We start from the raw sequence: 12,851 nt of genomic DNA on the forward strand, positions 1-12,851 counted from the left end.
CCCCACCCCCAGATCTTTATTATATTTTTTTTTTAAATTGACCAATATCATGGGGATTTTGAAGCCATGCGCACTTGATATCAGGAGATATTGTGAGGTCAATAGAAAATTGTGACCAAGTCCCAGGTTACTGTGTTTTGTGTTTTATCCTCTTCGCCACTGATCGGCTTGTTAGCCGCCTGGGCGATCGGTCACGTCTCTGATTACTTTTCCTTTTCATATATCTTCTTCACCAAAAGATCGGCTCGCTCGCCACCCGGGCGATCGGTCATGTCCCTGTCACGCACTGTTGGCAAATACTGGGCATGCACCGGCTCCTGAATGTACCTGAACCCACTCCAGTGTTGGTCAAGTCTTCTCTTGAAAGAGCTTGTAGTGGACTTCTCCCCTACAACTGCGTAGCCGCAGCCACCAGCTGCTACCATCTTCCCTAGCAACCAAACTAGCGGCCCAGGCAGCGGCGTCACCAGATGCCGCAGTATCTTAGCAACGGAACCAAAGACCGGCGACTTTCTCGGGTTTTCCCAACATGACTCATAGATGACTCACGGCTGCTGGGTATATAAGCTCTGTCTCTCCATTGAGATTCATTCTGGCCAAACTTCCTGAACAAGCAACACCTCCTCCTTCGCCGCTGCCTGGCGGCCCTCGCCTGCCTGGCGGTCCTCGCTCCCGCCAGCGAGCATGGCGACCCACCAGCTGTCCTTCTCTGAGCGTCCTCACCAACCAGCCCTTTCATTCTGGCCCATCTTCCTGAACACGCAACACCTACTCCAGCAAGCTCCTCGCTGTCCAGCATTCATTCAACCAGGAGGCCAGCAACAGGCAACATCTTCTCTAACAAAGCTCCTGCACATCTACCTCCTTCAACACGCTACTCACCGAACGTCTCAACTGAGCAGCTCCTCACCACACGGCACCTCCAGCACCAGACTGTCTATCATATAACTTATATTATATAAGAAAACCACCTTAGAGTTTCCATCCATCCTGAGTGCTAGACAACATTATACCATGAACACCTACAAGCTCACACTCGGTGCCGTCACAACACTCTCTGGTAGATTGTTCCAAGAGTTTACGACCCTCACTCCGAAAAAGTTTGCCCACACAGTTTTCTGGACTTTCGGCTTCTTCAATCTTGAGCTGTGACCCCTTGTGGGGCGAGCGTCCGCCAGCTCCAAGTAAGGACACTCAATTGAGTAGTGCCCTCTGAGATGCTTATACACCTCAACTAGGTCCCCCCCTTGCCCGTCTGAAGTATAAGCTAGGCAAGTTCAGGCGCTCCAATCTCTCAGGGTAGCTGAGGTGCCGAAGTGCAGGCACCAGTCTGGTGGCCCTGCTTTGAACATTTTCAACCAACTGACAGTCCCTAGCATATCTCGGGGACCAGATGGGGTGACAGTACTCCCGATGGGGAAGCACTTCACTCCTGAAGATCGTTACGAGGGACGGACCGCCTAGATATCTGAACGACCTTCTTATAAGACCCAATGATTTATTTGCCTGATGTACCTTCCGCTCGCTGACCTGACTTTCTGCCTCATTTACACACAATTGCAGGGTCTCAATTGTTTCTCAGACTTTGACAGCACTACTTATATCTATTGCTTCTCACTATTGATTTTTCTTAAATTTTACAATAATTATGGTTCTTTATTATTATTATTATTATTATTATTATTATTATTATTATTATTATTATTATTATTATTATTATATATCTTCGCCCCTAGGCCCTGATGTGGGTCATTGAACTGTGCCCGTGTGGGCTAATCCCCTTAAAAAAACCTTTTACTATACTAAAATGCCTGGGTACATTACTGCATTAAAGAAAGAGTATTTGAATTTTCTGGTGATAAGGGGGGATCCGGACCCCCCTGGATCCGCCCCTGACAACATTCACTGTCCAGGAGAATTCCAGAGAAAACCTGCGATGTTTGAACGATTTAAGTCACATTGGACCCGGGCCTTATAGAGGATTGAACCCAGGACGCAAAATGAGAGGTACGACCTGTGTTCTGTAAAGTATTCAGTAAAATTGTCGTACTCTTTGGCTTCCATAAGAGGTTTTTGAGACCTCTCCTCAAAAGGTATATGAGAAGTGATGTGAGACGTCTATGGGAAGTGGACAAGAGATGTTTTAATTTCAAGAGTAATTTAACGAGCCACAAAAATTCATCGCCATATTAGTAGTTATCTGTATAATTCAAGTGTGCAATAATCTGTCTCGGCAGGAGGACTATTGCTGACCTGTGTACCCACGTGTAGTATCAGTGAGTGAGGAGAGTGGAGGCCACGCTGCAACTGTGTTGGGAACACTAACACCTGCCCACTGTTACCAAGGCCAACTGTCACAATGAACAGTGATACAGGGCGCACTCTTCCTGCCTGCGATAAACAGAAATAACTACCTTTTTAAAATAAAAATTTCCGTTGGAGTCTTTAAACTTATAATCAGGCTGTTTTATATCTTTGTAAATATATTTATTTTCCATTTTTTGTATTCAGTGAGGCGAGGCAGTTAGGGCGTGAGAGTATTACTGTACTTGCCCCCTTCACGATTTCCATCAGGACGATCACTTGTTTTATGCGATTTAACCTAACCTAATCGTCTTGTGGAAGGGAAAATATCGCATAAAACAGACGATCGTTTATAACTACGATGGAAATCGTCCGAGTAGGATGACACAGTGTGAGGGAGGAGGTGTGGTGGTGGAGGAGGGCAGGTGTGTCACTCCCACACCCGCCTCACTACTTAAACCAAAATCATAAACAACTACGAGCTACACAGGTGAGAACTCGTTCACAGGTCTACTTAAATTCTGGACCATACCTGTGTCTATATACAGTATCTACTTTTACATAAATGCCATGTGAGTTGGGAGAGTGATCAAACTATCTATGGTGGAAAGTGTTGCTTGTTATATCGTGTTCTCACAAGCACACAGTCGTGTTGGTGACAAGGCCTATTAGTGGGAAGGTGAGGATCACCTACAGTCCTACACAGATTGATTAAAGGTGTTTGTCATATTTACTGTAAAACTAGCAACTCATTTGTTGCGTTTTAGTTACTTCCTTTCCAATTAGATATTACAGTTAGTTTTTACAGATCATACTTTAATTCGTGCGCATGAAAGTCTATCAACAGCACACTCACAACAGTACCAAGTTTACCAACAATAACAGTGCAACAATAACAGGGATTAGTGATACTTGGAGTAGTAACTAATGAAAGTATAAAGTTTCAATTATATTTCTGACCGTGTTGATCATCAGAGCAAGAAGAGTGAGACAAGACACTTAACGGGACTATGAAGGTGCTGCTACTAGTCGGGGTACTGCTTGCTGCCCACGTCTACTGCCTCCTGGCTGACCCTTACATATACAGGTCAGCACCTTTATGTCACTAAGTCAACTTTTCATTCACTCAGTTTATTAAAATGTGAATTGGTAGTAAGCAGCTATCAAACAGGGAGGTACTACCGCCTGGGAAGATATTGGAAGCATAATGTGTTGTCTAATGGTAGACACTGCTGCCATATGGCATCACGAAAATTGTGACCAAGTCCCAGGTTGCTGATCTGACTTTCTGCTTCATTTACACACAATTGCAAGGTCTCAATTGTTTCTCTTACTTTGACAATACAACGTACATAATGTTTATCATTTCTCATTCTTGATTTATGTTTTCGATTTTGTATTTATTTATGATTATGATTGTTTAATATATTTTTTTTTAGTATTTTGTTATTAATATTTATTAATTATTATTATAATAATAATAGTTATTATTATTATTATTATTATTATTATTATTATTATTATTATTATTATTATTATTATTATTATTATTATTATTATTATTATTATTATTATATTTTCGCCCCCCAGGCCCTGATGTGGGTCAGTGACCTGTGCCCGGGTGGGCTTATCCCCAAAAAAAAAAGGTGGGAAACCGAAGGAGGTAGAGTCCACTGGTGGGCACTGGGCACATTGCATCACTGTGTTCCGAAGGCTTTACGTATACGTGCTGGAAGACCTATGGAACTCACTATCCCTTTTTTCCTGGTACCTAAGGTTTTGGTATCAACCATGTGTCAGTTTCCTCATATCCCGATACTCCTTGTAACTGATGTCTCTAGCCTGTCGGGTACTAAGTCAATATCCGTGAGTAGTAATTATTATTATTATTATTATTATTATTATTATTATTATTATTATTATTATTATTATTATTTTACAGTGTTGAAGAAATCTATGAGGTCGACTACTTTGACTATGAGGAAGACGATGCAGAGGCAGAGGAGGAGTGGCGGGTGGAGGACCTGGACGAAGAAAGTGTCGGCTGGATTGGTAACATCATCAGGGACGCCATTATAGATATACTGGAGGATATAAGGTAAGCAAGGACGCCATTATAGAGATACAAGAGCACATTATACCTTTATAAACACACTGTGGGCCTCAACGTCAGTTCCTATTGGTCAGAGAAATTCCAACAGTATTTGTTCATGCACACACACACACACAACACACACACACATATATACCGTATATATATATATATATATATATATATATATATATATATATATATATATATATATATATATATATATATATATATATATATATATATATATATATATATATATATATGTATATATAATTGCCAGGATTGTTTTTCTTCAGTAATGTCTTTTGTTATTATAAGTTAAATTGGTATCATAGCAAAAATACGTAAGTCTCGGGAATAAAGTCGAATTATGAGAATAAGGAATAAAATGTATGAATCACAGGAGCAGAGTATAATTCTAACAATTAGCTGAAGTAGTGATTTTCAGGTTGTAAACTTATAAGTCACAACTAAGGAGTAACTATAGGATAGGAAGAAAAAATAGACCTCAATAAAGAGAAGGAAAACAAAATGTAGTAACCAGGGGAAGAATAAAGTGTAATTAGGATAACTACGAGGACTAAGGAGAAACATATTATACACTGTGTCTGTGTGTGTCTCAGGGAGGGGATGGTGACGGGCTTCCCTGAGTTGGGCATCCCTCCTCTTGACCCTCTGGTGATTGACTCCATCCCTTACAATGTCTCCTGGGATAATAATACGTGAGTATCTCTGCCCCCTCACACCTCACCTGTGCCTCCACCTCCTCACCTCTGTACCTCTTGCACCTCCCTTGTACCTCCACCTTCTCGCCTCTGTACATCATGCACCCAACTCTTCACCTCACCTGTATCTCCTCACACCCCACACCTCACCTCACCTCACCTCATTTTCATCTTCCTTACCAGTACAGTATATGACATCATTTACTTGACGGTCATGTAAGTAAAAGGGATTTGGCCTTTTAAACATTTACTGTATTCAAAAAGATTATTTTTAATTATAATTCTTGTTTCATTTTCTTATTCTGATACAATCTGGAATGAAAGCATTCGGATATGACCAACTGTAGACGAATCACAAATATGACTCACATGTACTGTAAATTTGGTCACATATATATCATAATATGTACCAACTTCTCTTGTTTGTTCCCCGTGTAGTACTCAACCATGTCACGTGTTAACACCAGTATTCTTGTTACAGGGTGTACGGGAACATGTCAGGCTCCGAGTTAGTGGACCTGGCCACCTTCCAGACAGCCAAGGTAAATAATAACAACACAATTTATGGTACACCTGAGAATGATATCTTCGGTCAACATTCACATTTTTGTTGGTGTCATTTTAAGTTTAGCAAATGTCAAAGGTAATTATTGTATGAATTTATTTTATTTTATTACAGTGGTGAACTTTAATTTTTTGGCCAATATAAAGAGTTTTATATTGATTTTGTTATTACTTTATATATATGTGTGTGTGTGTGTGTGTGTGTGTGTGTGTGTGTGTGTGTGTGTGTGTGTGTGAGTGTGTGTGTGTGTGTGTGTGTGTGTGTGTGTGTGTGAGTAAACAAGAACTACATGTAAACGTAAAACATAATGAAGTGTTTCCCTGCGACAGGTGTTGGTGAATGTATTTGGCCTCAGTGTAGACATCGGCCTCCTGCTGGACGCCCTTGAGCTGCATGGGGCTTATGTCATGGACGGCCGCGCCCTCGACCTCCACGTGTTTGGTGATGGTGCCTATCAGTACGTAGACCCAGTACTATGACACACACACACACATCCAACTTCCTCAGAATTATCATTTAAATTAAGGTTAGATTTGGGTATGAAAGATTACACAAGGTTAGATTAAGCCGGGATAGGTCAGGTTAGGTCAGGTCATGTCACCACCATCCCACTTTCTTTATCTCACACCACCAACTCATATTTTCTGTATCTTCTCCTTCCTCATAATCACCTCGAGGCCTCACCTTCACCACCTTCCCTCCACAGTATCAAGCTGAATGAGATCACCCTCTCCTTCTTTATGAAACTTGGACTGGGGAAGTACGTGTCTGTGAAGGAAATGACAGCTGACTTCACACTTAAGAGCTCTAAAGTAAGTTTATTGGCTGACTTCACACTTAAGAGCTCTAAAGTAAGTTTATTGGCTGACTTCACACATAAGAACTCTAAAGTATAATGGCTGATTTTACACTTAAGAACTCTAAAGTAAGTATATTGTCTGACTTTGTACTCATGAACTCTAATGTAAGTGTGTTGACTGACTTCACACTTATAAACTCTAATATATGGTGACACCGATATTACACTTACATTGTGGACTCGAACAATGCTTTCTGCTCACTCACCTTCGAATGAGTCAACAGATTTAAATTTCTTCAAAGGAGCAATTTCTGGGTCGAGAGTGCCCAAAGCAAGTACTGTTATCTAATCACTATCTTTGAAATAGTTGAAATGTTACGATGTTAAATAGGCAAAATGCACACACACACACACACACACAGCGAAAACTAACAGCCCAAGGAGACACATACCTCAGAGAACCCACGTAACGGAGGTGTGGTGGTGGTCGCAGGTACAGTTCGAGCACCTGATGAACGGCGGCATCACCGGGGCGCTGATCAACGAGGCACTAAGTGTGGAGCTGCCCAAGGTGCTGGGGGTGATGGAGAACTTGGTGATACCTCCGCTGATGGACCTCCTTCAGAACCGCACCAACGAGTTCCTCCGCCAGTACCCCATCATCCCGGACTTCAACATCACCGACATCTACACTGATTAACTTGATGGTGGTATACGGTACACACGACACCATCCAAGGTACAGATAAAGAGTCGTTCTACCTCTCTTTCTCTGTACCTTGACACCTTTATGGTAGATTAAATCCAGGTCAAAAGATTTAGTTGTGTTTAGGGATGGATAAGTTTTACTTTAGGAAATAAATATGTGAAAAGTAACATCATTAACGCATAAACTAGCCTATTGTTAGTTGTTACAGTCTCCATTAATTGTATATAATATATTCTTTATTGGTCAAGATCAATTTAGTCGAGTAGAGGTTAAAACAGTCCACTGTACTTTGTGAAATGAATAAAATAAATGAATAGAAACATCACCAGGATAATGACTGACTAACCCTATACTGTTCTCATTGGTGACCAATCCCTAAGGGTGTGAGCTACCGTTACCAGTTGTTACGACCGTGTCGAATTTTTTCTATTTTTTTTATATATAACATGCTCCCATGTTCCATATTATTCCTGTAATGATGTTAAATTTACTACTATATATTCTAGTCACCTTACCCTGTGCTGTTAAGGTTTTAACTGTCATTATTTGTTCAAGCCCATCTTATTTCTTTATTTTGTATTGTAACCAGCATTCTTTGTTCTCTAACGACCATCTGCATCGTTAAACGACCCACCGGCGGGTCGCGTGGCGGGAGCCGACCTTATATATAGGACCCACCAACTGACTTGAGTTAGTTCAGTCCTCTTGTCATACAGTCCACATCCTTTGAGTGTTACTTGTTACTTATACTTAATTTATTTGTGTTGTTCCTGTCGCCACCAATGTGGTATATCTATGTGAGTACCTATTTATGTCTCTGTTTGTGTCCATCAGTATTTGCTTAGTTGTATTCAAGTAATTCAGTGTTGTTTCACGTTAGTTAATTTCAGTGATAGTTTTTATATGTTTATGCAGTGTTAACGTAATCCAATGCTTTATTTTTATTCTTTTGATGTTTCGATGTTTTGTATCACTTGTGTCTTAAAAGTTTCGATGGTGAATCAATTTGTTGTGACAGCCTACGAGGCTCTTTATTGTGTTAATATTTAATCAATTAAATTCTTAAAGGTTTACTTTATTTATTTTTATTCTCTTTTAATTTACTTCACTTTTTGTTTGGTTACGCCTAGAACCTGGATATTTAAGTAAATTAAGAGACGGCGTAACATATATATATATATATATATATATATATATATATATATATATATATATATATATATATATATATATATATATATATATATATATATATTTCATGTAAATCCACAATGAAAACGTGGATAAGATAAATCTTGATTTTATCAAGATATATATATATATATATATATATATATATATATATATATATATATATATATATATATATATATATATATATATATATATATATATCTCCAGCATATTACAGTATTGTAAGGTCAGGATTGGTGCCTATTAGGACTGGGTTAGATATGGGGCCTCTTAGGGATCGACTGGGAACCACGCGACAGCAGAAACTGGGTCGCTTGCCTTGACTTAACAGCTTTACTTATGGTGTTCTGTTGGCGGTGTGCACACTAGCAGCGGTCGTCGTCGGTGAGGTGAAGATGAGGAGGAAGGGAAGATGTGTAAGAATAGGAAGGGGGAGGAAGAGGAGTTGGCGCATGTCCTCGGCTACCTGGCTGCTCTACAGTAGTGGTGCTTCCTCCCTGTCACTAGCCATTGATTGATTGGTTGATGTTTAAATGGCTTCTGACTGGCAACATTTTAAAGTCTTCCACAGCCTCTCATCCTCGTGATCACTGGCGACTGCACTGTTGGCGTTGGTTTGTGTTGAAGCCTGTACAGCTGCTACTACTACTACTACTATTGCTGTTGTTACGATTACTATTGTTGTTATCAAGGTCTAAAATATTATTTTATCCTTGGTTGTTACTAGTACTATTGTTGTTACTTCTACTATTGTTGTTACTTGTACTACTATTGTTGTTACTTGCACTACTATTGTTGTTACTTGTACTACTATTGTCATTGTTACTACTACTACTACTACTATTGTCATTGTTACTGCTAATACAATTTGCTGGTGGTGCTGTTGTCAAATGCTGTTAATGGATAGAGAAAGAATTGTTTGATATTATTGGCTAGGTGGTTAAGTGTTAACATTATTTCGTGCTCGACTATAAATCAGAACCCGGATTCCGAGATTCGTTTGTCATTTTTTCTTTAACTAGAGATATATGAATACGCGTCATTACAGTAGAGTCTCAGTTGAGAGCGACACCATTTTATCTGATAATTTTGTTTGGTAGCTCAAGTTAGTCCGTTAAACGTGTTTCCACAGCCCTAAGTTACGTATGAGTGTTTGACATTGGGCAGTGAGCTCGTTGACTTTAAAATGTTATTACCGAGCTTCAACAGCTAAGGTCTTTAAGCGCGTACCGGTACATAAGGTTTTTTTTTTTTATTACATCAGTCCGTCAACAAAAGATGACCTCTCGTACGTCTATGGGAAAGGGTCGCGGAAAGGGGACGTGATTGCTGCCCGTATCATCATTGGCTATGACTTTGCTTGGGAGATTGGCATCCCCGCATCCCCTGAGCAACGCTCTTGTGCATTATGCAGAAGACCCGACAGCCGCACCCTTATCCACTACCTCCTAAGATGTCCCCACACACAACGCTTCCATGACGCCTGCTGGACCACCACTCCACGACCCCCTGACGGAGACACGATGATCCTCCCCATACTGGCCAGATATGTAAATAACATTAATTATGTGTTAAAGGAATATCCATCCTTCCTTAGGCTTTAATAAGCCCTTTATAATATTTATACTGTATATACTTGTGACACTTGCCAGATGCTTCTGGTGTTATTGTACAGGGGTACATAGTGACAGCACTAGGATCCCGCTTCCTCTATCAAGGAATAAACAATTGAAATTGAAATTGAAAAATTGAACAAAAGATGGTGATGTACTGTAGATTCGTGGCCACTCATATGATTAAGTTTTAATTGTGAAAATGCACTCTTACCCCATCTGTTGACAACTAACACAGACAGCCATAAATCATTTAAACCAGTTAATACTAACGCCATCTGTTGTAATGTAAACAAAATCTGCAACGGAAATTCATAAGGCAGGGTAGCTGTGTTGACCCAGCAATATGACGTCATCAGCGGGCGGAGTTTTGACATGGCCAAACAACCTTCTAACAAGTTACAACCTATCTACATGTACGGGGCCCCGCCCACTGAACCATATTTGCGGTTGGCAAAGAGCCGTTTTCTGTCAGTCACTAGCGGTGACAACACAGAGAATTGAACACTAAAAATATTTCATTTTTATTTGTATCTTGTATGTTGAGTGAAATGTTAAAATGAGAGACTAAAATGGATTTTCATTGATAACAAACTGGTCTAAATTGGGATATTTGTATAGTTAGTGAAATATTGTAGTATTATACCGAGATAATTTCTACTTTGAGGGATAGTTTTTTACAGAAAGCGAGACCACGTTGAACAAGAGAGACAGAGCCGTGAGACAGACACCGTTGACTATACACAGCAGTCATCATCAGATACAACTAAAACCAACACCATACACACAAGCATGGCAGCAGACCACCTATTATAACATCAACAACCTCGCCCTACCCTAACGATAACACTAAGTCTCTACGTTGAGGTTGGGTTAGGTAGTAGCTGGTAGTTAACACGTAACCTATTGTGGAATAAATTACGTAAACCGAACAAAAATTAAGTCTATTTTTACAATGTTTTAATGTTGATTTGATTTAATTGTTACAACATGTAAAAAAGCGAGGTCGTGAAATATACTGTACTGTACTAGGTTCCGGACTTAACTTTGGCAGCATTAGGTAACGATCAGCGTTATATACTGTACTGCAGGGAGTATAGTACAGTACGGTATTTCGTATGAGTTTTATTTAATGTTGGACTAATGTGATTATGAACGTAATTACGCCTCTCTCTTTCTCTCTCTCTCGCTCTCTCTCTCTGCTACATCATCAAACAAACGCGAAGACTTCACTTTAATATCTTGAAGGGGTTCCTTCTCATTATAAGTGTTCCAGTTGGTCAAGTGTAGCCTTTACCTTCTATTCTGCCACACATAATTTTGTTAGCCATCCTGTTGTTATCAGCCATCTCAGACAATATGACTATACCACACTCGATAGAATGAGCTGACCAGTGTCTAGTCTCAATGTAAAAGTGTGTCGTCTTCTCCAGTGATGTTCTTGAATTGTAAAACACATTCTGTCTAATATTTGGATCGGCGTCCAGGTGTCGCAGCCATACAACGCAACAGGTTATCAACACATTGTAGCTATATTCTTAATTTAATTGAAATGATATGTTTCTTCTTGTGATTTTTGTATTCAGCCATACACTCTTCCACTTGTAGATGCAACCGTGTAAAATGTACAATCACCAGTTAATAAGAACGAGTAGAATATAGTTTTAAAAATCATCAAAACTGTTGGAACATAATGTAGCTACAGTCAATATGAACCGAGACCCGTGAAGGTTAGTGCAGTAGCAGTTTATTATTGAGTTATCTTATGGAACATGTGGTTGTAGAGGGAAAACAGAAACTAAGCTCAAGGCAAATATTCTATCTCTCCACTTAACTGATATTATTTCTTCCAATATATAAATAAAGAAAAGTCTCTGTGGTCTTCAACACTGGAGGAGTAAAGTGAGGTGTTCAGTGAGAAAGAAGCCACGTTGGATGTGCTGTAGGTGTGAAAAGAATGATTGTACTTTAGGCTGAAATTTATGAAGATGTAATTAATTTTCAGGACTTTCGATTCCGTAATAGTTTAGGGTGGAAGGGGGTACGAGGGGCACTAGGGGGGAGTGGGTCATACAATACAGCTTTAAGAAAGAAGACTACTGTGCCTAACGTGGTGGTCCCCCCTTTAGATAATATAAGCCCCAGCTTGACTCAAATATTCAGCAAAACAATCCAAGAGCTTATTTGTTTATAGAGTAAAAAAAAACACCGTCCGGCGGGAAGTGGCGCCTCATCTAGTTTTTGTTTGTTTACACCAAACGTCATGGGGAGAGGAACACTCTACTGCCCCATCCTTCTCTTTTGGCCCGAATTCATTGTCATATTAGTATTCAAAACCTCGGATGTGGTGTAACAACGGCGAGAGGATTGTTGGGGGATGTCCCGGGTAGTTGTGGACAAGGGACCCAACAGTGGCAGGCCTCTCCTGCTCGACACAAGTGATTTTACACGTTGCCTCACAGCTAAGGGCAAGACCTGCCCGGGAATATCCTCTACCAGGAGAGGTGGCTTCAGCAGGTGTCTCCTGCTCTTCTATGCTTCGTCTAGTCACTCTAGTGCTTACGTTTGTGGGTCTTCCTGGGCGTGAGGGTCATATCCCCAGGCTCGCCACACTCCTCGCCGCTCTTAGCACCCCCTGCTGTTCGGCTGACCTACACTGTTCTCTGGTTTTCTGTAGTTTGTGTTAATAAGGTTTCGAAAAATGGCTTCTTGTGAGACAGCAGCAGAGGCAGCGAACATTTCTTGAGTTCCGCATCACCACCTGCTGTTAGGGGAGGCGGGTACAGCAGATGCAGGGAGTGATCAACCAGGGGTGGAGAGCACCTATGACTCAGTGGTTCACTGAGAT

The 12,851-nt window shown here is 40.4% G+C and overlaps 1 protein-coding gene across 5 annotated transcripts; it reads left to right on the plus strand.

The window, feature by feature from the left end:
* Positions 1-2,597: 2,597 nt before the first annotated feature.
* On the plus strand, positions 2,598-7,521 carry LOC121865186. 5 transcript variants are annotated; one of them, XM_042364497.1, is made up of 8 exons: positions 2,598-2,794; positions 3,280-3,391; positions 4,247-4,402; positions 5,023-5,121; positions 5,606-5,666; positions 6,019-6,146; positions 6,396-6,540; positions 6,982-7,521. In XM_042364497.1, exons 2-8 carry the CDS (start codon positions 3,315-3,317, stop codon positions 7,186-7,188), a joined length of 873 nt encoding a protein of 290 aa, XP_042220431.1. In that variant the 5' UTR covers positions 2,598-2,794; positions 3,280-3,314; the 3' UTR covers positions 7,189-7,521. The 5 variants fall into 5 exon arrangements, with proteins under 5 accessions (XP_042220431.1, XP_042220430.1, XP_042220434.1 ...); XM_042364496.1 differs by having other exon boundaries at positions 2,791-2,876; XM_042364500.1 differs by having other exon boundaries at positions 2,791-2,876; positions 6,396-6,501.
* Positions 7,522-12,851: the final 5,330 nt, after the last annotated feature.

This window comes from Homarus americanus, unplaced genomic scaffold, assembly GCF_018991925.1.
Source record: "Homarus americanus isolate GMGI-L3 unplaced genomic scaffold, GMGI_Hamer_2.0 scaffold18547, whole genome shotgun sequence".
Classification (NCBI taxonomy): Eukaryota; Metazoa; Arthropoda; class Malacostraca; order Decapoda; family Nephropidae; genus Homarus; species Homarus americanus.

Excerpts from the sequence above, each read along its gene's own strand:
- LOC121865186 (XM_042364497.1), top strand. The coding sequence starts at position 3,315 with ATGAAGGTGCTGCTACTAGTCGGGGTACTGCTTGCTGCCCACGTCTAC. Across the intron at positions 3,392-4,246 it reads GCTGACCCTTACATATACAG|TGTTGAAGAAATCTATGAGG; the intron begins GTCAGCACCTTT and ends ATTATTTTACAG. Across the intron at positions 4,403-5,022 it reads GATATACTGGAGGATATAAG|GGAGGGGATGGTGACGGGCT; the intron begins GTAAGCAAGGAC and ends TGTGTGTCTCAG.